This window comes from Alosa alosa, chromosome 1 (assembly GCF_017589495.1).
Source record: "Alosa alosa isolate M-15738 ecotype Scorff River chromosome 1, AALO_Geno_1.1, whole genome shotgun sequence".
Classification (NCBI taxonomy): Eukaryota; Metazoa; Chordata; class Actinopteri; order Clupeiformes; family Clupeidae; genus Alosa; species Alosa alosa.
In genome coordinates, this window is record NC_063189.1 from 4783444 (window position 1) to 4808906 (window position 25463).

Below are 25463 nucleotides of genomic sequence, written 5' to 3' on the forward strand. Positions count from 1 at the left end.
AGTCATTGTTAGCGCACCAAAGTGGATAGGTCAATGGGATTGTGTCGATATTTAAATGTATTTTTATAACCTTTACCAGCAGTCATACTTTCAGTCTGGCCTTGCATAAATAATGCACTCAGATTACTGCTGCCTGTGTTTGCTTTTGTTTCCAAGAGTTAATTTGTCGTAATTGTATGAAGAGCACACACGCATGGTGACATCATCTGTTTGGTGGTAAGTGACTCTTTTAAAACAACGTGTGACAAGCACTTGAGACTGATGGGCAGAGGGCCAGGAAGAACAGCACATACCCCCACCTCCCCTCTCGTCCCTATGCACAGAGTGGAGCGGGGTAGGGTGTTCTGGAGCATTGGAGGACTGTGCGGATCATGAGGCTGCTCCAACAGGTGGACCTTATATTTATCTGATCATCTGGACCGGCCAGTGTGGGCCACACAGAGATAGCCCCAGGATGACGTTACCTCTCTCAGCTGCCAGGGCCAGTGCTCGCTCAGAGCCCTAACGCATGACATGGAAAAGAAAACAACGATGAAACATGTTCATATTAATGACCTGCAGTGGGCAAAAAAAAAAACAAGCCTCCATGCAGAGAGGGATATTCTCTGTACCGAGCAGTGATGTCACGTGGTTGGTTGCATTATTTGAATAATTATCCTAAATCTCTAAAAAAGTGGCAGAAGTCCATTTTGCATTTGTACATCGGAAATAGTTTGAATGTACAGAGGCTGCCAGTACTTTGCAACTGTCGTTGATAGTGTTGTGTTTTTGATGTTTTATTTTTGGGTTTGGTCAAGGCTGCTGGAGAGCAGCAAAGGTGCAGTCGGGCTGCTTACCAGCCAATAAAAATAGCTGCGGTCTCCATGATGTCACCGCTGAGTAAATCAGGACCCAACCAGCGACTCGGGCTCCGACGGCAGACGAGACCTCTGCTTCTCTCAGGACAGGACACTCATAGCAACACACATACGCACACACACACACACACACACGCACGCATACACACACGCACACACACATACACACACGCACACACACATACACACACGCACACACACACACTCATAGCAACACACACACACACACACACACAGCACCATCACTTCTGTCGTGTCCCAGCTTCCTCTTCTCTCCTGTTCTCTCCCTGTGTGTTTACAGGTCTGCTCAGTCGTGTCATGTCCAGCACTCTGTGTACTTGCAAAGCACTGCAGCTGAAAGAGTCCGTCTTTCCCTTGCATTTCCCCTGGGGATCAATCCAGTCACTTTCGTGCCCTACTGTATCTCTTTACTTTTCTGCTCAACCAACTTCTCCTTTTCTCTGTCTCGTTCTCTCTCTCCCTCTCTCCATGCATCACTCTCTCATCACTCCTATTTATGTCTCTGGCGGACCTTCTTGTGATCAGCCCCATGCTGAGTTGCTCATGTTTCACTGGGCCTCCCCGCACCGCTAACCTTGGTCGCACTTCTCCTTTTAACCGCCATTGTCGTGCAGTTTTGAGCGGTGGGGCTATTATCACACACAGATGGGTCAAACAAGCAGAGCCAACCCAACCCGGCCGCTCTGAGCACCAAGGACCAAGGGACCGAGCCCTCTCCTCTGGGCTTGACCCCCCCTGATCACCCCACTTTCCCCCCGTGGTTGTGTGAACGAGGCAGCGGTGACCTCACTCTCATGCCTGGCATTCTGAGGTCCTCTCGCCATGTGGTTGATGTGGAACTGGATCACTTGTAAATCACCACTCTTTGACCATGTGACATGGCAGCTCGGAGCGCCGAGCAAGGCAGCCCCCACCCGCCTCCTGAATTACCCTCCTCTTCGGTCTCGCGGGACGTACCGGTAATATACCAGTAAGCACACACTGAGGAGACCCCCCCCCCAACAACACACACACAAGTACCCCCACAATACCCTACCCGGCCCCAACACACACACACACAAATACCCCCAGATCCCCCACAACACCCTACCCAAACCCAAAAGCATCGTGGCCAACAATGTTTGATGTGGGGGTGACAATCCCCCCGCAGCACACACCCCCATCCCAGACTGGGTGACATCAGCTGTCTGTCTACAATGTTGAAAGTCTCTGCAGTGTGACACGGGGAATGTGGCACCCGTAAGCTACCTCTGGGATGCCGTCAAGTCGCATTCTGCCCATTTGAGAGGGTTAGCTTTTAATAAACAGGCACCGGGGCAAAGAGGGGTCTCTGTCATCCTCTAAGCAAGTTTGTAGTTTATTCACACATCTCGCCCACACTGTGCAGTTAAAGGGTAGTGTTTTGGCTGGTGCACAATCAGAAGGTCAAAACCTAGCTAGGATCGGAAAGTGAAATGGTATATACAAATGTTGTGCAATGCTATGCACAGCTCTGCCTGTCTCCTATTCAGATTACAGGGAACGTCTCCAATGCTCTGCTCAGCTCCGCATGTCCTATTCAGATTACAGGGAAGCCATTTGGGGTACAAATGTCTCCAGTGCTCTGTTCAGAACGCTGCAAGTATCTCTGGCATTGGTTCTTTTCTATCTGACTGCATTAGAGTCAGTGTCAAGAAATATATTAAGATTCTCAATTATTTTTGGAAATAGTGAAATTGATTGTGAGAGACTGATAGTATTTGATTGCTGCACCTTTTGTTTTTAAATGATAAGTACTGTAAATGCTCAAAAACTCCTTTTGAAGCTATCCATTGCCACACTGTTTCATAATGTGCCTTAAACACAGACAGAGGAAGAACTTCAGTATGGATAGCATATTGACCAAGTTAACATGTGGCTTGTATGTGGTTAAACTCTGGACAGCACTGTACAGTATTCATTTTGGGTTCAGATTGAAATTGGTACAATATATTCTGAATGCAATTACGTCTTTGAATCAGGGAACTGTTCAGGTGTGGACATTTGTATCTACCCTGAATGATCCACAATGCATTTGTTTTCTTGTCAAGGAGCATTTGATCAGTGGATTTGATCAGTGGATTTGATCAGTGCATTTGATCAGTGGATTTGATCAGTGGATTTGATCAGTGCATTTGATCAGTGGATTTGATCAGTGCATTTGATCAGTGGATTTGATCAGTACATTTGATCAGTGGATTTGATCAGATCAGTGGATTTGATCAGTGGATTTGATCAGATCAGTGGATTTGATCAGTGGATTTGATCAGTGGATTTGATCAGTGCATTTGATCAGTGGATTTGATCAGTGGATTTGATCAGTGCATTTGATCAGTGCATTTGATCAGTGGATTTGGATTTGATCAGTGCATTTGATCAGTGGATTTGATCAGTGGATGTGATCAGTGGATGTGATCAGTGGATTTGATCAGTGGATGTGATCAGTGGATTTGATCAGTGGATTTGATCAGTGGATGTGATCAGTGGATGTGATCAGTGGATGTGATCAGTGCATTTGATCAGTGGATGTGATCAGTGGATTTGATCAGTGGATTTGATCAGTGGATGTGGTCAGTGGATGTGATCAGTGGATGTGGTCAGTGGATGTGATCAGTGCATTTGATCAGTGGATGTGGTCAGTGGATGTGGTCAGTGGATGTGATCAGGGGTCAAAATGCTGCCACTTCACCTTTTCTTGTTCTTGAAGTCTTTTCTTTTTCTTCTCCATGTTATCTTAGATGTCCAGTCTCAGACGTTTTGTGACCGGTTGAGAACTGTCCATGGGGCTGAAGCAGGGGTGCTTGAATATTCATGGAAGGAGCTGAGGAATGTCTCCTGAGGGGGAGATGATGAGCAGTGGCCAACATAACCTCTGAACCTCCCTCAGCTGAATACTGTCAAGATAGAGCCAGAATGAAGTCTTTGGCTTTTAAGTGACTTTGTGAGCCACCAGTAAGTTCTTGGAATGAATGTCCCCATTCAGTGAAGGTATGACATTACGAAACATTCACCACTTCATCACATTTAAATTATATTGCCAGTCTTTTTTAAAACACCAATTAATATCTAACTACAAGTCTATAGTACATGCAGCCATATTCTGTGTAATCTTGTTTAGTGCAGTCCTTCAAAAATAAAGACAGTACTAAGATTTCATATCAAAGTCATGTTTTGGAGGTAAGGCACTGTGTAAGGATGCACAAATTCAGACAATGTCTTGTGCTCTCTTTTGGTCCTGGTATGTTTATTCATGATGAGCACACACACACACACACACACACACACACACACACACACCTGTGAAGAGACCACTGCTGGGTGAGTAATGCTTAATGTCTCCTGTTTCTGTTGCACACACAGGGCAAGCCTCAGACCAGCTCCTCCGTGACCCTCCCAGCACTAACACTAACACCTGTGTAATGTCAGCTGTTTTCTACTCAGACGACTGGAGTCGTGAAGAAGCATGACTACTCCAGTTGGGTGGTAAAAATGGACAGACAATAAGTTGTGGATGGTGTTTATGTTGATGGTGTTAGGCAGATGTTTTTGTCTAACGTGACATCCAGTATATGAACACATTAGTTAAAAATAATAGTTGTAATAAAAGTTGTTTGATGCCTGATGTAACAGGCTGGAGTAGTTGGATGGAGTAGTATATGGGGAGTTTTGGTGAGGTAGCTGGTTGGGAGGTGTAGACAGCTCTGGGATGCTGGATCTAACATAGGTGGATGGGTTGTTGGAGATATTCTAGGTTGGTTGGCTTTAATACCTGTAGGCACATTTGGTGTTGAGGTTTTAAGGTTACCCAATTGTGTGGCTCAGCAGACTGGTTGGGTAGTTGGGTTAGTTTGGTCCCTGCAACTGCCTGGCTGATGGCTTGGTGTAGACCGTTCAGACTTGTTGATAGCGTTCTTAGGTGATGTTGACAGGATACAAAGCTAATCACAGAGTAGCCTGGCTGTTGTATGCTAAATCTGGGCTGTGCAAACGGCAACTGTTGGATTGAGAAGGTTGATCAGATCATTTTTTTATTCTTTACTTTTTAAACTAGCCTATTCTTTGACTATTGCCCGTCTATGCTTTTATTAGCTATTCCTGTTTGCTTTTATTTATGTAAAGCACATTGAATGACCTCTGTGTATGAAATGCACTATATAAATAAAGTTGACTTGACTTGACAGATTGAATTGACAGTTTAGCCCATCTTCTGGTGCTCCGAAGTGATTTGACAATTAGCTGCCTGGGTAGAGTAGATGTTTCATGTTTATTGAGTGTGTAACACACAGCAGCATATGTAAAACGATGTAGCATTAAGAAGCTGACTGAGTGGTAGGGCTACTGTAAAGCTATCGGGTGGTGTTGGCAGTTCAGGCTTATTGGCAGCTCAACAATCAAATAGGGGCGGGTGTTTTTGCAGCAGGCTAGTGAGCAGCAGCATCATTAGCAGCAGGCTAGTGAGGCCGTCTGGGTGGGTGGTGTCTCTAGCCTGGTCAGATGGTTTCATTAGCAGCAGGCTAGCAGGCTAGTGAGGTCGTCTTGGTGGATGGTCAGACGGTTTCGGACAGTAGCATGGAGCAGTGCGCCTCACATGAAGCGCTTCGCTACGTTTGTCTTGTGCTAAACCCGAACAGGATACACAACAAAGCTGACCCCCTCCATGCGTAGGAGACTACAGACATAATGGAGGAAGGGATGTTTTAGGCCAAGGCTTTTCGCCATTTGGAGTCGCTGAAGGAGTCCTGGTCGTGTCACGAGGACACGATGACAGATGCAGTGTGGAGAGGTACACAGACAAGATGGTCTTAGTCGTATGTCATTTGTTATGAGAGCACCAAAAATAACAAGAGCAGACAAACATAAATTAAAATGCTTCTACAACAACTCAACTTCCCATGTCGTGCTTGTGTTTGCTTGGCGCAGTTTTTATGGCATTTGTCTCGTCTGTCTGTGTGTTCAGCTACAGTATCTAAGAGTTATCACATTATCAGTGGCAAGACATTTCGAAAGAGCAGTCTTATATACAGTACCACTTGCGATGGACTTTGAGATGGCCAGTTTCCCAGACATGGACTAAGTCTAGACTAACAGATATTTCTCAGTGGAGATCTAGATTGAAGTTCTTTTTTAGTCTGGGACTATCACTGCATAATAGTCATGGGACTATCACTGCTAATAGTCATGGGACTATCACTGCATAAGTGCGGTCATGCTAAAACCAATGGGAACAGAAAGTAGCCTACGCTGCACATACTCATAACATTAAAAAAGTTGAGTGTGACATGTAGCAAATAGCAAAAGCACAAATGAACACACACCCTCGCCCTCAACGTTGACCATCTTGGCTACGTAAGTCAAGGGGAGGGACCATTTTCAAACTTTTGATAATCGTTATCCAACTCTTGATAATGGCCGTTTAGAAATCTGGAACAGCATATGTACAAGCAAAATACAACATTAAACTGTTCATGTTTTGACAAAGTGCAACTATGTTGTTGTTGAATAGAAGACACCAGCAACGCTCTGTTTAGATTTTGCGATCGTCATTCCCGCTTAGTGCACGGAGTTGGTGTTCGATTTGAGACGACACTACCCTGTTGAAATTCACATGCTATGCTAGTCAGTAGTTCACATGCTATGCTAGCCAGTACATAGTTCACATGCTATGCTAGTCAGTACATAATTCACACAGCGCACTGCATCAAAGTGTATTGCTGGAAGTAAGCAGATTTAACCAGGGAACCAGCCCCTATGGTTCTCCTGGTCGGAGGCCTCCGGTCCGTTCTCGTACAGAGACGGGGGGAGGGGAGGAGCGGGAGGGCTGGCAGGGGGATGGACTTCGAGGTGAGATGTGAGAGGTCATCACCAGGCAATGATGTAACCTTTGTTTATTCTCAGCTTGTGAGTACACAAATACACACAGTGGCTCTCAGATTCACAAATAGCAAAAGCACAAATGAACACACACACACATTCTCACTCAAACACACACACACACACTCATACACTCAAAGACACGCAGATGCATGCACGTAAACATACATACTGTACACAAACACACACACGCAGGAGGATAAAAAGTAAAGAAAGAGAGAGAGTCACAGGGAGAGAATGTGTAAGAGGGAGAGAGAGAGAGGGAGACTTATTTTAATCTTGCTGTCTCCTAGCCCGCCGCTCTTGTCCAGCTGGGGAACTGCCTAGTCCCCTTCCTCTGTCCTGCCTTCCCTAGTTTGGTCACTGTGTGCCATGTGCAGAATCAGGGACTCAGGGGTCATGTGTGTGCAGTTGCAGCCTTTCACCGCCAGACAGTGATAGAGCCGGGCTACACCAGGTGCAATAGTGAAGCACTCCATTCTCGGAGCGTAAAAATCATTTTAGAGGACTGGTGTAATTCTGTCTCATCTGGTGCAGCCAGTTCCATATGATCATATCGGAAGCTGATTGTTGCAGCAGACGCTCTGTGATCGGAACACTCCGCGACCGGAACACTCCGTGACCGGCTTCAGTCACATGCTCAGTCTGGCCTGTCTGATAGACTGACCTGTAGCTACATACAGCGCCAGCAGCGAGCTCATAAACAAGTGCACAAGCATATGTCCTTTCTCTGGCCAAGAAATATTACTGGACACAAATTCCTACAGAGCGAGTGGAAGGGGAGGACTTGGTGTGTGTTGCTGGGGAGGACTGAAAGAGAGTGAGAGAGAGAGAGAGAGGAAAGGAGAGAAAATGAGAGAGGGGGAGTAAGAGAATGAGAGAGTGAAATAGAGAGATAGTTAGAGGTGTGTGTGGGGGGTCATGGTCATTAATAGTGGTAGCCAGAGCATGTGGTCATGGTGTCTGTTGTACACTCGTCTCTGTCACACACACACACACACTCGTCTGTTTCGTCAGGCCCAGCTGTCCCTCACGCTGCAACTGGGAGCTCTAAAGTATTGCATCACTCCACCACCACCACCCCTCCTGCTGCTCTAACACACACACACACACTCACCCACACACTCTCTCTCTGTCTCTCTCTCACACACACACACACACACTCACCCACACACTCTCTCTCTGTCTCTCTCTCACACACACACACTCACCCACACACTCTCTCTCTCTCTCTCACACACACACTCACAAACATACACACACACATGCACACTCACACACATACACACACACACACACACACCCACACTCTCTCACACACACACACAGTCACACACAAACACACATACAGACACGCACACTCACACATATACACACACACACACTACCACCTTTTTTCACGTAGGCAGTCCAACACACCAGTTCTCACCAGTGACCCAACAAACTACACAGCAATCCAGACATATAAACTAGTAAACCACTACACACCAATCCAGACAAAATGTATGCAAAAACATAAGTGGTAATCCTTTACTCTCTTCTGCTCCTGAGAATCTATTTATCCTGAGAGAAACTTGGGCTGTTCTCTGGCCAGTGTAGTCCAAGCTAACATCCTCCGTGCTAGGCCACAAACCAGACATCAGAGACATTCCACATCATATGACACCAGTGGATGGAATTCTGCAAATATTCTACACAATTCTATCTGCCGTTCTAGAGTGTCTGTCAAAAAGAGTGGCATGCTGGCCAAGCACGGCCTCGCAAAACCCAAGAGTCCGTCTTCATAGTGAGCATTCTGTCTCACAAGCCTCTAATCTGTAGTGAGAACTGTGACTGGCTGTAAACGTCCTCAGAATGCAGCTTATCCAGGAAGATAAACAATGTTTTGTAGCACTGTTAAGGGTTTTCATGTATAACCTCTGGATAATCACTAGCCATGGATCTGTGTAGAGTCTCTCTCTCCCCTCTAGTGCTAGTGTGGCCAGGGTATGTAGTGTGCAGCTCACACATATGTGCCACACTGAGAATCCACCCAAGAGGTAAATGACTTTACTCCTGTCAGTGCAGGGATGTTCCCACTAGCTTCACATATTTGAAATCAGGCTTTGACTTCTCAAACGGAAATATTTACCAAAAATGTGTGGAACCGCTGAACAACATCACTGAGATATCTTTCCTCTTAAATATGAGAGCAGGAAATGGACACCAGCATGTGTGAAGCGTGGTGGAAGAAACATTCTATGTCTTGTAAATGCAAGTAGGCTAATGTGCATTATAGTGCATGATTCCTAAGGTGGATTATTTCACGTCTATTAAGAGTAATACACATAAGTGCATACGGAGAACAAAACGATGTGTAGTGTAGGCTTACACGCAGAACTCCACGGTATGCGGCCACGGTTATGTGCACGTGCTGGAGATGTGTCCGAGGGAGTCTCCGCGCTCGGAGGGGTGGGAGGGGTTGACATGTAGAGAACAATCTTGTTTGTCATTCTCCACTATAAACCTCACTCACTGTCTGCCGTGCGCAGCTGTCGTTGCGCGCACTGGTGACTCCGATCAGCGCCCTTGTTCGTGGCGCACTGATTGACCGAACTCTGGCGCTCGGCTGCAACCGGAATGTTGTCCCGCGCTCGTTTACTTCTTTAACACGAGCGAGCGCGGCACTCGAAGCCCGAGGGAGTGGACAGAGGGGATCATGAGTTGTTTGGATGTTATGTACCCAGCTTATGGACATTACACACCGTACGCGCCAGCTGCCTCCGCTTTCATCAGCAGTTTGCCGGTATGATTGTAATTTATATTAAATATCAGTGTGTTTCGGGAAAAAAACTGTTTGAGCAGTAACTTAACCCGTTTTTATATTGCTATGTTAAAACCTGAGCCAGCATGTCTGAGAGGACATTATATCATTATTTGGAACACGGATTAGTGTATTAATTGCACTGTACATTTTAGCTTTTTAAAATAGGCTGTATTAAATGCAATACAAACAGCAAAGTTGCAAGCAATTAGAGGTGCAATACACAGGTCACCCAAACACATATCACTAGGTGCATATATTCATGCATTCACACTAAGGTAGAGGTAAGATAAAAGTTACTCACATATGTATAGCCATGTGCATATACTCTCTTTGCTTATTGTATTTAAATGTAGCCTACACACACACACATGCACACATAAAAAGACAGAGAAAGAGAGATTGACAAACACACACACACACACATGCAAAGATCCACATAGAAGCTACAGTTATCTCCTGACAACTGTCCACTAATCACTTCCTCCAAGTCTGTGCATGTGTGTGTGACAGAGTGTGTGTGTGTGTGTGTCTGTGAGAGACAGAGAGAGTCCATTTCATCACTCCTGACAACTGTGTGTTTCTCTCTCTCTGTCTGGCTCTCTGTTCAGGCTCCAGTTGGAGTGAGAAGCCCTTCTCCTCGCACGCGGGAGTTCATGGAGAGCGTGGGCTCGTCGCAGTGCACGGACAGCACCTCTGGGGCGGCCGCTGCCTCCGCCCCCGCCGCGCCGCTACCGCAGTCCTCCTCCTCTTCCTCCTCGTACACGGCGGCCACATCGCCAGCCGATGATGGCCCCAAGGAGAAGCAGGAGTCGCCCGAGGCGGAGTACCTGAACTCCCGCTGCGTCCTCTTCACCTACTACCAGGGAGACATCAGCAGCGTGGTGGACGAGCACTTCTCCCGGGCACTCAGCTCCTACATGGAGGGCGAGAGCAAGCGCAGGACAGCAGACACAGGCACAGGTGAGGCTCAGGCACAGGTGGACAGGTGAACAGGGCAGATTTGCAGGACAGGTGAAAACATCTGAGCCAATGGGAAGAGGGACAGTTTTTCCAGTGGAGACATATGAGTAGGTTATGCTGCATGCTTCCTTTCAGCCTGACATACAACTGTAAACGACAAGACTATTACATTACTATTACAATACAGCTGTAGACAATACTGTATGTAAACAACAACACTATTACATGCTGTAGATATGTAAACAACAACACTATTACATAGATAATATGTAAACAACAACACTATTACATTCTGTCAATAATATGCAGAGATGGAGCAGAAAAAGATGGTGTTTATATACGCAATAACATTACTATATTTGGTAGAAAAAAAGACAGAAAAAAGACTGACCAAGTTGCTGGAATGGTAGCAACTTGGTCAGATTTGTTAATACTGGTTCAGAGGCTGGATTAGAGTGCCAATGAAAGATTGGTTAGTGCACAGATATAGTCCATCGATTGGCATACACCATCCCGATATCAGCTCTACACTCTGACATCTGGGCCTTGCACATCATAAATCATAAATCAGTTAAGCTGTCATGGCTTGCTTTTCTGATAAAGGGAATGGCGTGATGCATGGCCACTCCAAGTGAATGAATGAAAAATGTCGCCAGTGTAAGAAATCTCATTCTCTCTCTCTCTCTCTCTCTCTCCGATGACATCTTCATTGAGCAGGCAGACTCACTTCCTGCCCTCCAACAGATACTATGTTTATACGTGGTTGTAAGTGCAGAGGCGCGTGGGTGTATCACGTTCAAATACCCCCAACACACACACACACTCTACCTCGCGTCCCCACAATCCTGGAGGGCTGATTTATTGCCCCCCCCCCTTTCCTCTCTGCTGTTTGATTTGAGGGAGCATCACGGGGCCTTTTTTTTCAGTGGAATAGGCTAAATATAAAAGTAACGGCTAAAAACATAAAACAGCCTGCAGCCATTCCACAGGGGGGAAGCAGGGGGGCAAAGAACACAACAGGTGGGGCTTCGGCTTCAGGGAGGGCAGTGGTGTGTGTGTGTGTGTGTGTGTGTGGGGGGTAGGATTCAGGGAGGGCAGTGGTGTGTGTGTGTGTGTGTAGGAGTTGTGGCATTGCAGATCTGACACAAGAGTGAGACATGTCACCACAACAAGTGATTTAGGGCACGCTGTGTTCAGGTTGAAGCTGCTGCCGCTGCTGCCTTATATAGGCCGGACGCGCTGATGAGCCTCTCCGCACCTCCCTCCTCTCTCTCTTCTCCTTCCTCCTCTCTCTCCACACCTCCCTCCTCTCTCTCTTCTCCTTCCTCCTCTCTCTCCACACCTCCCTCCTCTCTCTTCTCCTTCCTCACTTTTTCACTCACACCTCATGCATTTCTGTCTATCTATGTATCTATCTGTCTGCCTGTATGTTTATCTATCTATCTATCTATCTGTCTGTCTATCTATCTATCTATCTATCTGTCTGTCTATCTATCTGTCTGTCTGTCTGTATTTCTGTCTATCTATATCTGTCCTCATTAATTCTTTTATATCCCTTTACCCTTCTACTCTCTCTCACTCATTCTCTTCCTCTCACTCTCTCCCTCTGTTTCTTCCAACACAAAACCTTCAGCCCCCCTCTGCATTGTGTGTGTGTGTGTGTTATTTTGTTGCTGTGTGGTAATGGCTCTGGAAGGAAGCAGGCTCCATATGATTTGGCCTGGAGTCAGTCACGTGATGTCTTGTGATACCGTGACCTCCATGTCTTCTATGAATGCTTTCGGCACAGCCACGCCAAATCCAGTCGACAGCAAACAGAATATGCATTTCGTAAAAATATTTACATACTGCATGTAGCACCATCTTTAAAGCAATAAATAAGAAACAAATACAACATTTATTTGTATTCTTACAGTAAAATGACATCAATCAGATTTACATAAAATGAACATGCTTAATCTGCAGCATAAAGGCTTGTGTGCCTTGACAGGTTTTTACCTACAGAACCCTTTTTGAGAATAGTAGCACATGTCTCAATTAGCCTTTTTATTACAGCAAGATATGTGCCCATGAGTACGGGCAGGTTATGCAGGCATATAGGTTTGGGCAAATAGGTTATGCAGGCATATAGGTTTGGGCGTATAGGTTATGCAGGCATATAGGTTTGGGCGTATTTGCGTGTGAGGTGACATGTCCGTGTGTGTGACTGCATAGCTGGAATAGAGTGCTGTTGCTCACAGACATGTTAAGCAAGAAGGTATTCTGTGCTCCGGCTTTTTAAATACGGGCTGTCACTAAGGTGATTCGGCTGGTATCTAAAAACAAAACCCCCGTAAGAGCGATACGCTGCAAGCTCTTCTGATCCTACATGTTGTTGCCATTTTTATGGGACCGTCCTGATACCCGAACCGCAAGCTGGCATCAGATGCGTCTTGTAAAAGTCACTTTGACCCAGATAATATTTTCAGCATTTATCGTAAACGATTGAACAGCATGGTGGAAAAAGTCTGTGGGATACATACGCTGCTTGTGTTGGCCTGCGTAGTTATAGCATCATCTGGAATGGCATGGGCGCATTGCTAGAGGGGTCAGGCCATGTGCCTGATGACTGAGTGTGCCCTTGTAATCGGCCTTGTGGAAATTACATTTATTCATTTGGGACCACATAATCATCTAAAATGTTGTATGTGCAGGACCAACAGTTTAATTTCATTACAAAAAACAGTAGTAGTACTATTTATTTGCCGAGATAATTACTTATAGGCAGCTTGCAGGTAAATACAAAATTAGACAATATGCAAAATAATATAAATAGCTATTTAATCATGAATAGTGGAAATAATAACCCATAAACATAGTTAGATAGCATATCCCGATGCATAACCAACTATATAATAAATCACTTCATGTCTGGTGACCATAGTGTAACACACACTAAAACCCCTGTAGCACCTCACGTGGAGATTTGCACCGTTTCTGGGATGCAGAATAAATGTCCTGACGGTAGAACTATGGCTGACATCCCCTGCCCGCCAGGTCATAAAAGAGGCTTAGACTTACAACATTACTGAGGCTCTCCCTCCAAATCACTTCCCTCCCAATTCCAGCCACCCAGGCCAATGTAACACAGGAAAAGTGGGAGCAGCGATGAGAATGTTGTGAATTTTTGGAGGTTGGTGTGAATTTAAGGTCATATGAAACCAGATCCTTTGTTCTCACCTTGCAGCAAGTGCAATGTTCTTGATGTGTATAAAGTTCTTCTGATGTGTATAAAGCATTTATGTACCTCAATTTTTTTTATCTGTGCCATGGTTCCATTTATGTAATGATTCATTTCATCAAATGGTGTTGATTTATTCTATCTGCATGCTGTGAAGAAGCTCTTGTCTAGCCCTGTGCTTCACCATCTCTGCTTCCTGTTGCAACGTTACCTCATGTCTTCTCTCTCTCCAGCTTCTCCAATCAACCGGCGCAGTTTCCCCCCGTCGTTCTGGGACAGTAACTACCCCTCTGCGTCCGGTCGAGGTCACTGTGACCCCGGGGTGTCCCCCTACTCCATGGACCCCTACGCTCACAGCGCCCTGCACCCCGGCCTTCCTCACCCTCACGCTCACGGCCACGCGCACCCGCACCCGCACGCCCACGGTCCCTCCGACTCCTGGAGCTACTCGCAGAGCCAGGCGTACGGGCCGCCGCGGGCCCTCCACGAACTGTACTCGGCGCCGGGCCTGGAGGCGCACTACGGGCCCCTGCTCATGCCCGCCGTGCGACCGCCGCCGCACCTGGGCCCGCTCCCCGGCCACTACGAGGTGGGCAAGCTGGAGCACACGCCCACGTGGCCGGGCCTGCTGCCCGGCGGCGGCGACGTGGCCCAGACGCTCGCCCTAAACATGGACCCAGGTGAGAGCGACGTCCCCTGGCGCAAGACGAGAGCCGCCGCAGAGGCGCACCACAACAGTTTCATTGTTGCTGTGAGGACAAATCAGGCCGGTTTCCTGTACACGTACTAAGCCTAGTCCTGTAGTCCTAGTCCTAGTCTGAGAGTGAGGGGAAACGCCAACGGAAAAAAGCAAATTGGATAAAAAATGCTTTTAGTCTAGGACTAGGCTTAAACCATGTATGGGAAACTAGCCTATAGAGTCTAACCAACTTTTGCTATTTCATGAACTGTCAATGTCAAAAGAAATGTCAATGATCACAGATAGGTCATTTAGGTTTCAGGAATTATTTTTAGAAATGTGTTAGTTGTCTGAATTGCCAAAGAGGTATCAGTACAATACTAGCACAATATGATACTATTGGGAGTCTTTACAATTTACACACAGTATACTTTCTCAAGTATCGCAGTTGGATTCTGTGATAGATAGGAGAACATAGCTTTGAGTGTCCCCAAATAAGATCCTTATCCTTACAATTATGAATGAGTATGCACATCAAATCTGTGCATATTGTAAAGCTAGAAAATTTGTTTTATTTCTCAGCTTGTGAGGATCAGGTGTAAAGACATCTTAAATAATATTTTGAACTCATCACCTCTTCTCCTTATGTAGTGTATGTGATACTCACACTTGCCATCACATCAGGCTGGAGTCTGAACTATGCATAGCCCACACTGTGATGGCGTAGAAAGCGATGTCCTGAGGGTTTATATGTGCCAAGCCAAATTTATCATTTTTTATATTATACATATTATTCTATAATTACAATGTGACTCTCCCTATGACCATATATGGCATATTAACCAGCTATGGTTAATGTCAGCCTAGTTTCTCCCTAACTATATGTAATTACGTTGTCAACAAATCAAACGTGTCCATAGCATGTAAACACGCTAAGCAGCATCATGTTGCGTTAGCACAGCGTTTTGTTTCCTCTTCCCGACTGAGTGTTTGGATTAGGTTGCAGCCATGGCGACCGCTGTCCCTTGTCCTCACGGCGGGTTCTATTGTGTGCGTCTCTGTGTTCCGCCGCAGGCCTCCAGCACCAGAAGAAAGGCAAGGAGCTCTACTGGTTTTAACGACCGGCCGTGGCATCGACCCGCTATTCGCTCGATCCAATTAGGCCTTGGAGCAGGTCCTGCTGAAGAGCTGTGTCCTTTCATCCCCCCTCCTCAGCCTGCCCCCCCCCCCATGAAGCCACAGCAACACTCCAGCTCTGCATGTGTGCACCATGGAGATAAACCGGGGGTCGGTAGGGGGGTGAGGCAGGAGCCAGCCCTGGAGACCGCTGGACTCTCTTGCTCTCTCGTTCTCTTTCTCTCTATTCCTCCCTCTCTTCTTCACCTCCTCCACTTGGCCTGTGTGTGTGTGTGTGTGTGTGTGTGTGCAGGAGAGAAGCTCAGCAACCCCCCCAACATAATCCACTTGGACCCAGAGACCAAACAGAGACACTTTCTGTTTGGTGGAGTTAAGAGACGATACAGAAGCGTACCGTGATAACCGACTCAATTTCTGCCTCGATCCTGGTGGCAGTGCTTACTTACACTGTACACACTTCACAGATGTGGATGCTCCGTCGGTCTGCAGATGTGTGTGTGTGTGTGTGTGTGTGTGTATGTGTGTGTGTGTCATTGTTTGACCTCCCTTTCTCTTTTTTAAACAAAATATTTTATTTATATACATATTTATGTGTATTTTACTGAAACTCGATTACTACTAGGCCAGTGTATCAACAACGTATGGTTAAGACTGTGTTCTCTGTTGCTTAGTCCTCGTTGTTTCCTTTAAGAATGTAAGGAGCAAAGCGACAAGCTAGTAAATATGCACATGTTACATTTTGCAGCTGTTAAAGATGATTAGATTCATTCAAGTGAAGTGGTTGATGGAAAAGCTTGTTTTGATAACGGATTAAGAGCCACTCACACTACACATACCATAGGTTCGCATTTTTGACAAGGTTTCTCTGATACTGTTTTTAAACTGTGTTTTTCAGTCGTTGGTTTGAAATGTTTTTACAGGGCATTTTTTGTCTTGTTTACCTTGGACTGTATTGTCAATAAATATTTGTATTGTAAATACACATACATTCAATTGACTGTATTGTTGGGTTGTGGTTATTTACTGAAGTTTCTTGAGTCACTTTGGTGTATTTTTCAGATCAGAATTGACTCTGACATGTTGGTTTACATAAAACCTCAGAGGTACACTTTACGTTTAAAGGAAAGTTTGTGGGTTAAAGCACATGATGTCATCACTCACATACAAATCTGTTGTGTTGGCTTCTCCTCTGAACTTACTGCACCCTTGTTATTGCTCTTGTGGAAATTACATTTATTCATTTTGTAGACATAATCATCAAAACTTTTGAACAATGCAAATATGACAAGAAATCAATGCAAATATAAATATGTGACTGAGGTAACAATTTTGCCAAAATTGACATGTACTTCAATACAGCACACAGCAATATTTCTAATAATTTCATAATTGTTCTGAATGGCTCTGACACAATACATTTAGCTTGGGAATTCCCTAACAAACTTTTGGCAAATTTGGGATTTGCTGGACATGGACGTGTCTTTCTTTTGAGTTGAGTAAACAACTGCATTTAAAACCTTCCTTTACAACGATTTGGTAAGAGTTTAATGTACCAATTTAAGTTTAATTTCAATGCTACAATAAAATGCCATGACTTTGCCCCAAGAATGATCAAATGCCCTGACTTTCCATGTCTGGAATAGACTTTCTGAATAAACCTGTTATTATATTCAACTCATTTATAGAGGAGTAAAGTAGCCTATATACGCAAGACTGAAGCATTGAGAGTGCAATATTACATTTACATTTATTTATTTGTCAGACGCATTTATCCAAAGCGACTTAGAGTAATGGATTAACATTTAAGATACAGTGCAGAGGTGACTAGCTAGGAATTAGCACTGCATTCGTCAATAGTACTAGGATGGGAGTGCATACATGTAGTACTAGTGCAAGACTGGTGGGAGAAGTGGTAGAAGAGGAGGTAGAGAGGGAGGAGGAGGGAGGTAGAGGAGAGAGGGATGAGGAGGAGGAGAGGGAAGAGGAGGGAGGTTGAGGAGAGAGGGATGAGGAGAAGAGGGAGGTACAGGAGAGAGGGATGAGGAGAGGAGGGAGGTAGAGGAGAAAGGGATGAGGAGAAGAGGGAGAGGAGAGGGAAGAGGAGAGAGGTAGAGGAGAGGGAAGAGGAGGGAGGTAGAGGAGAGAGGGATGAGGAGAGGAGGGAGGTAGAGGAGGGAAGAGTGTGGTAAGTGTGTATCAGGTGTGTGAGGTTGTCAGAAGTGCAGGAGAGTCTTCTATTCTTGGAAGAGTAGGCTATCATGCTAATTTTGCCAACAATGACAGAACCATGGATTTGTTTAGTTTATAACATGTTTAGTTAATACCATGATTTGTTTATAGCTTTGACCTCATTATCAAGTGTTCTCTGGGGGGCCCGTGTCAGGGCTTTAGAATCGTCCTGACCCCATAGGTACCCCTGGTAACAGGCACTGAACATACGTAGGCTTTTAGGACAGATTATGATTGAATGTTAAAACGGTCATGTTCTTTATGGTGTGCCTCGTTTCCCCCACCCAGCAGGCGATACAGGCTACGTTCTCTGGTTCAATTTCACACGCTGCCCATCTCCAAAATATTTCCTCCTGCCCTCACCTCTCCAAGAGCGCAGTGGCCATGCCAGTCCTTCACCTGTTTTAGTACTCGACACTCATAGCAGACTCCCCCGCCGTTTAACGGCTCCTCGGATGGGAAACCATGTGTGAGGCCATCAAGTCAGGAATGAGGCTCCCGGGATCCGATTCCTCAAAGCTGCTCCCATGTCTGTCTAATAAATCCGACAGTACAGAAATACACATTCTGTTGACAAGAGACAATTTTATATTGCATGTGTGTAACCAAAATAGGAAGACTATTTTCCCCTGTGCATGTTATGGCATAGCTTCCTTTTATTGCCGAAATGAAGCTAAAGCAAACACCAATGGAGCGGTTCATATGACAGTCGAGTTCTTTTTAAAACGAAGTGCAGAGTGAAACTGCACCAAACACTCACGGTACGTCACGGTAGACTGACCAACGCCAGGCCGCCTGTCCTCTCCGCTGGGATTGATCAGAGGACGCTTTGGTCACTTCCAATCTCCGATTTCCATTGGGTGTAACCAGCAGTAAAAATTAAACGTGATAAATTATGCTCTTGCAAAGTGTTTAGATAGTGTTTGCCTGTTGTTAATCCTTCACCTCCACAACAAAAGCATTTTCATTGTGTACAGGGGGGATAAGTCGTGATTTACAACGGCAGAGTAAAATTTATATAGTGATGCTAGGTGGAGCTCTACAGTCGCCAAAAATACCTGAACCTGTGTAGTGTACCTTTAGCACTGATGCCATTAGGGCAGCCATTGGTAGTGTTCAACAGCACCGCTAACCTCTTCTGTTGTTCATCATGTAATGTCCGCCCCATGTCAGATTCCTGGGTCTTTGGTGATTTAGAAATGGGCTTGAATGAGCCGATAGGCCGATGGCTGCTCACATATTCGTCTGGGTTCACCAGGCTACAATCATGGGCTATGATGAGACAGAACTGCAGAACTGAATGCACACTTTCAGCTTCATGTGTGGTTGGCCTATTGCAGTGCTGCCCTCACCTGGTCCGTGTGTGTATAGCATCTCATGACCAAAAGCACTTGGCCTGTGCTGAATAGCTGTGGGCTGGCCAATATTAAACATACCCTGGGCATTATATACCCATATATATATTCAGGGTCTAAAAAGTCTTCAGCCCCATGCTTAATACATTATTCATTCACAAAGAAAATTGGTGTCCTTAAAGGTTGGATTTTTTGTTATTTTCTTAATTAAGGCATTAAGATCCATTTCCAAAAGATGCTTTTGGAAAAAAAAGTCAAATGTAAAATTCCATGACTTTTCGCTGACAAAAAAACTGAATTTCCATGACTGACTATATAATGAATAGTACAATATACCGACCAATAATTTCAGAGCGCCTGTGTAGCGTTCAAGAATCTTTTACTTTTTTAGAGCGGGAGATGAATAAACAGACATTGAATAAACACAGTTGGGCTACTCAAGCAAGCAGTAAAGCTAATAACCAGATATACACACATTCTGCTTGGAAATATATTTGTATTAATGTATTTTGGCAAGTACATTTTAAACTACAAAATTCCCTGATATTCCATGACTATGGCCTAAAAATTAGATACATAGATAGATACTTTATTGATCCTCAAGGGGAAATTCAAGATTAAATTAATCTTGATAATTATTCAATTAAACAAATTCCCTCCATTTCTGGAATAGACTTTCTAAAATTCCATGATATTCCAGAAATTCCATGACCCGTGGTAACCCTGATAGATAGTTTAGTTTATTTATTTAGCACACATTTACATCAATGGTGCAAGGAGGGAACGAAGCCCAAAGGGCTTGTACAAGAGGTCCACCCCTTAACTGTAGCGTGTTTGAGTTAACGCTATGGTTGGCATGGTAATGTGTATAATTGTGTTATTGATGGGCTGGCTATCCTGGGCCAATGTTGGGGTGACACGCCGCGTGTTCCCTGCCTGTGGGGGTGTTCGGAGGAAGTTAAGGAAGAGGTTGTGTGGCGTGGTTGTGGCCGACAACAAACGTAATAAAAGATAACGTTGATTGCATTAAATATTCCGTGTCCATATTTGAATAGCAGTGAACGCTATGATACTTTATTCATCCCAAGGGAAATTGTAGGCATCCAGTAGCTGATACAACCACAACACAACAAACACTCAGCACACACATATATCTCACATAAACACCACTCACAGAAATGTAAAAACATTTAAAGAGTTTGTGAAGTGACAAGGGTCTGGTGTGGACTGGACCATCTGCATTGACCATTCACTGCATTAATAAGGTGCTATGGTAGAGTGTGTGCAATGGTGGTAGTGCAAAAGTAAACAGTGCAGGTATTGAACAGTGCAATAACTTTGCTTATTATCAAATATTGACTATGACTATGAAAAGACAAGAATTCTTTGTAAAATTGCTTAACAAACAAGAAAAAGAATATACTTTAAGAACAATATATGACAGGGAAAAAGTTACAAGATAGATGTTATGACCACAGTCCAGATTGTGTAAGGGAGCTAATATAGCCTGTCAATCAGCCAAAGCAGACACATGTAACTCCTCTCCTAGTTACTCTCCATTGGCTCCCTATAGTAGTCAGTATAAAATTTAAATCACTCTTTTTGGCCTATAGGACACTGACTGGATCTGGTCCCTGTTATTTTAATTCAATGATTAACATCCCCAGCCGCCCACTGTGGTCTTCTGATGAGCGTCGGCCCATCATAAACGCTAGGTCATAAACGCTAGGTCAAATTCAAGACTCTTTTCCTCAATGGTTCCATATGATAGTTTTGGGTCTTTCAAGAGGGGTCTAAAGGCATATCTGTTCAACATGCACTTAGTTCATTAAGCACTTATGCGTTATGGTTTGCATAGTATTGTTTATTTTTATCAGGCTGTTGATTAATTGTTGTTTTTATTGATATTTTCCTTAATGTAGTCTTACTATGCTATTGTTATTATATTATTGATTGAATTGATATTGTTGTTTATTATTGCTATTATCCTTAATTTACTGTAGTCTGACCAACATTTTAAATTGTTCCCTGTTAAATTTAAGTATTATATTGTTTTGTATTTGTGTGTCGCTTTGGACAAAGGCGTCTGCCAAATGCCCAAATCCCATAACCATAACCGTAAAACAGTCAGGTTTTTGGACAGCAGGTAAAATGATATGATGGTAGGGGCTGAGAGAGACCGCAGGCTCATGCAGGAAAGTCCATTTCTCCTTTTCTGTGGCATTGAAAAGTTGGATGGAATGGACAGAAGGACCTCCTCAAGCTGTCTGTTGAGCATGACAGTGACAGAAGTCACTTTGGATAAAAAGTGTTGGCTAAATATAGTCATTTGACCTTATTGTTTATTATTGATATTCTCCTTAATAAAGTCTTACCATGTCATTGTTTTTTTATATTGTTGGTTGAATGGACATTATTGTTTATTATTGCTTTTTCCCCTCATTTTCATTGCTTATTTAGGCTATTGATTGAATTGACATTGTTGTTTATTATTGCTAGTCTCCTTATTACAGCTACACATTACGGAAACAGTGAAAACAAAAAATACCTCTCTAACCAACGTAACATATTTAGCTGAAGTTAGCGATGCAGATGAAGTTTAGCATAGGCTAGCCTACCTGTTGTGGAGAAATATGGCCAGCTCGGCCAGACTTGATAATGAAAGACGTCACCATCTCAGGATGGAAGCTCCTCCGATGCCCACTTCATTTGTTTCTTGTTTTAATTTTGGAAATTTGCCTGCCTCTCGTAGGCGTTCATGACTACAACTGACAGCTGTTGACAGTTGGCCTTTGCTAATTTGGCAACCCAAATAGGAGGACGCGCTAGTCCATTATTAATACGCTATTCTAAAATTAATCGTTCAAAACATAAACGAAGATTCCGCCCCATGACTCATTTTTTTCATTGGTTTTACAGGTTAGAGTAATGTTGTCAAGCCATTAGGCCTACTTCAATTTATCGTGTTTCTGACAACATATGATGTTCACAACATACATGTGATCATTTTTGGAATGGTTACAGTTTATTTTCCATTATTTCCTACATACTGGTCCTTTAAGCAATATGGCAGACAGCGACATTTTTAACATAACATTTTATTTGATTTATGAGTCCGATGATGAGGGAAGGGAAAAGGTGAAGAGGCAGGAGGCTCCATCTAGACCTCCGTAGACCTCCTAATCCCTCCTGCTCCATCTAGACCTCCTAATCCCTCCTGCTCCATCTAGACCTCCTAATCCCTCCTGATGCAAAGGCCCTCTATCTCCAACCGAAGCGGCTTGTCTCGCCAAGCGAAACAATCTGCTTCAACAATCTCCCTCTCGGTGTAAACCAACTTGGGCAAATGCTGTCAAAAATGTGCCCAGAGGGGGACAAGGTGAGATACACGATCCACAGCGAGAGCGACGGTGTTGCAGAAGCTATCAGATGCTGGACTCTCTGCCAGGGAAATAATGACAGTGTGGGCAGAGGTATTTTGCACACATAATGTTATTTGCAATGTTCTTGTGTCAGCTAGGCAATTAGCGTAACTCTTTATATTTTAAAAACTTTTCTAGATCAAGAGCTCTCTTGCAAGCTATTGGCGATCCTCGCTGGACAGCAGAAAGCGGTGGAGTCACATTTTAGGGGACCACGGCCATCAGACAGCCAAAACACCCAGAACAACTTAACAACAATTCAGATATTCTAGATATTTAAGCAATAAGACACTCGTGGGCAGAGATGGGCACAAATACATCAAAATGTATTTCCAAATAAAATACCAAATACCCACCTTAAAAATGTATCAAAATAAGCTACAAAATACAGCAGCCAAAAAATGTATCAAAATAAAATACTGTATTTTTGTATTTTCAAAATACTACAAAATACTTCTTTCTAAAAACCTTTTTAGTCTATCCCTTCACTTGTACACTACCTGGAAAAACATCTGAAAGCAAGAGACTCCTTCCATAATCAGTCAGTAGATATGCTGACCCCTCATGTTAGTTTATTAGCTGTTATTCTTTTTCACATTTTCCATACAGCTTTTCATCCTGCATGGTCACAGGCACAGAAAGGCACATACATGAACACAGACATAGGAATGACATACAGACATACACCTTACATACATCACAGGCAATTGACACTGACTTTTACATAAATTATTGGGGGTTTCATGGGAACAGTGGCGGTTCTAGGATTTTTCTGAGACAGGGGCCATAAAGGGGCCAAATCATACACTGAGGGGCCAAGAACTGGTCAACATCCATACACAGAAAATCCCTTGTTCAGTAAGGCAGAGGCAAGTTGTCTACGTGATATGCAGGACTATACGCAGTATACCCAAAGTCCTTTTAGGCAAGTCCCTCCACTCGACGGCCATATTGCAACGCTTTTTGGGCACTCATCGGGCATCCTATTCGGCAGAAATGTGCGTGCTCAAGGCTTCACGACACCAATCTTGCTCCAGCGGCGAGTTCACAACACATGATTGGCATGATGTCTTCACAACACACCATATGATTGGCTCAATGTATTCACATCACACCACATGATTGGCTCAATGTATTCACATGTTGACGTTTTGCCGAGGAAGGGGTGGGATATGTGTAGACAACGTTACAAACTAGCCCCATGCATTTCTATGGAGGATTTTTTGAGTGCTGTGTCTCCTCATTAGAAAGTCTCTGGTATACCCACTTAAAAAGCATCACCATCTCAGCATACCGACTTAAAACAGACAAGGATAGGTATTAATATTTGGGGTTGATCACAGTATACCCACTACAGCTAACTAGACTACCCCACAGCAGTAAGGTGCATACCCTTCACCAGTCTGACCTTGTTCAAATACTTGAATGCTAAATGCTAAAAAACAAAAAAGCCAATACAATTCTTAACAATTTTCCTATTTATTTATAATGTGCATTGAAAACACAATATAAAACTAAAATATAATAGACACTTCAGTGGAAATACATTGATATTTTAAACAGAAATCATACATCATCATACACACATTTTTCGTTCAATAAAACTGTTTCCCCTTTTGTTGATAAGAGAAACCACTTTCACTGCCAGTTTGCGCACATTAAAACAAACACACACACACACACACAGCATGTGAGCAACAACTACATCATATTTACACAATTTTTTCAACAACTTATTTGGAATGGTCTTTGAAGCCACCGTCTTGCTTCCAGTTAGAAAAGCCTGATTCTGATTTGAAGACTGACGATGGGTCATTTGAAAGCGAAAATTACGGAAGGGGTAGCAAAACACTAAAGATGGAATATTCCTACCATTTGAAGTCTTTGTATCAGAAGTCATTGAGTGGCCTCTTCCTATTTCCGTGTTGCATCTTGCGGAATACCAGTTTAGGAGAGGTTGCACAGAACCATCTGCTCTAGAATGGGAAATGTCTGGAGAGAAGAAAATGAAACAAGTTTGAGTAACTTAATTGTTATTAACTTTCATAACTCACTGTCAACCTGGCGCTTCTAAAATGAATGACAAAATATGCTCACTGTAGTGGCAATAGGAAATAGCATCATACCATTAGGAGCAGCTATGCTTGGTGACTGGTGGTTCTGAAGACTGTGGGTTTAAGTCAGCTCCTGCGCCATCCCAGTCTGTAGGTGTAGGTTTCACAAAATCCATGCTTGTATTGTCGTCTGGCAACTGTAAAACCAGTTATTATTTTTTTAAATCATATAAAGCTTGAGTGAATAGAGTAGACAATGAGCGATTGGTCTTAGGCATGCTCAGACCCCAGGTACGCCATGCACTAGACCCGTTACAGTTTGCTTACCAGGAGAAAGTGGGCGTGGACGATGCCATCACTTATCTTCTACACAGGACACATTCCCACCTGGACAAGGGGAAAAGTGCTGTGAGAATCATGTTCTTTGATTTCTCAAGTGCTTTTAACACCATCCAGCCCCTCAGATTGGGAGACAAGCTCTTGCAGATGGGTGTGGACGCTCACCTGGTAGCCTGGATTACAGATTACCTGACCGGCGACCACAGTTAGGTCAGACTGAAGAACTGTCTCTCTGACACTGTGATCTGCAGCACCGGAGTGCCACAGGGAACTGTGCTCTCTCCAGTCCTGTTCACCCTGTACACATCTGACTTCTGCTACAACACCGAGTCATGCAACATGCAGAAGTTTTCTGATGATACTGCAATTGTGGGGTGTATCAGGAACGGGCAGGAGGAGGAGTACAGGAGCCTGGTGGAGGACTTTGTGCAATGGTGCAAACTCAATCATCTTCAACTTAACACTTCAAAGACCAAGGAGATGGTGGTGGATTTC

The 25463-nt window shown here is 44.2% G+C and overlaps 1 protein-coding gene across 2 annotated transcripts; it reads left to right on the forward strand.

Moving 5' to 3' along the window:
• The first annotated feature begins 8992 nt into the window (after positions 1-8992).
• Positions 8993-16566, forward strand: vgll2b (vestigial-like family member 2b). Of its 2 annotated transcripts, XM_048263339.1 has the most exons (4): positions 9236-9552; positions 10182-10533; positions 13987-14433; positions 15507-16566. In XM_048263339.1, the coding sequence occupies exons 1-4, from the start codon at positions 9466-9468 to the stop codon at positions 15548-15550; spliced, it is 930 nt and encodes a 309-aa protein (XP_048119296.1). In that variant the 5' UTR covers positions 9236-9465; the 3' UTR covers positions 15551-16566. The 2 variants fall into 2 exon arrangements, with proteins under 2 accessions (XP_048119218.1, XP_048119296.1); XM_048263261.1 differs by having other exon boundaries at positions 8993-9552; positions 13987-16566.
• The last annotated feature ends 8897 nt before the right edge of the window (positions 16567-25463 follow it).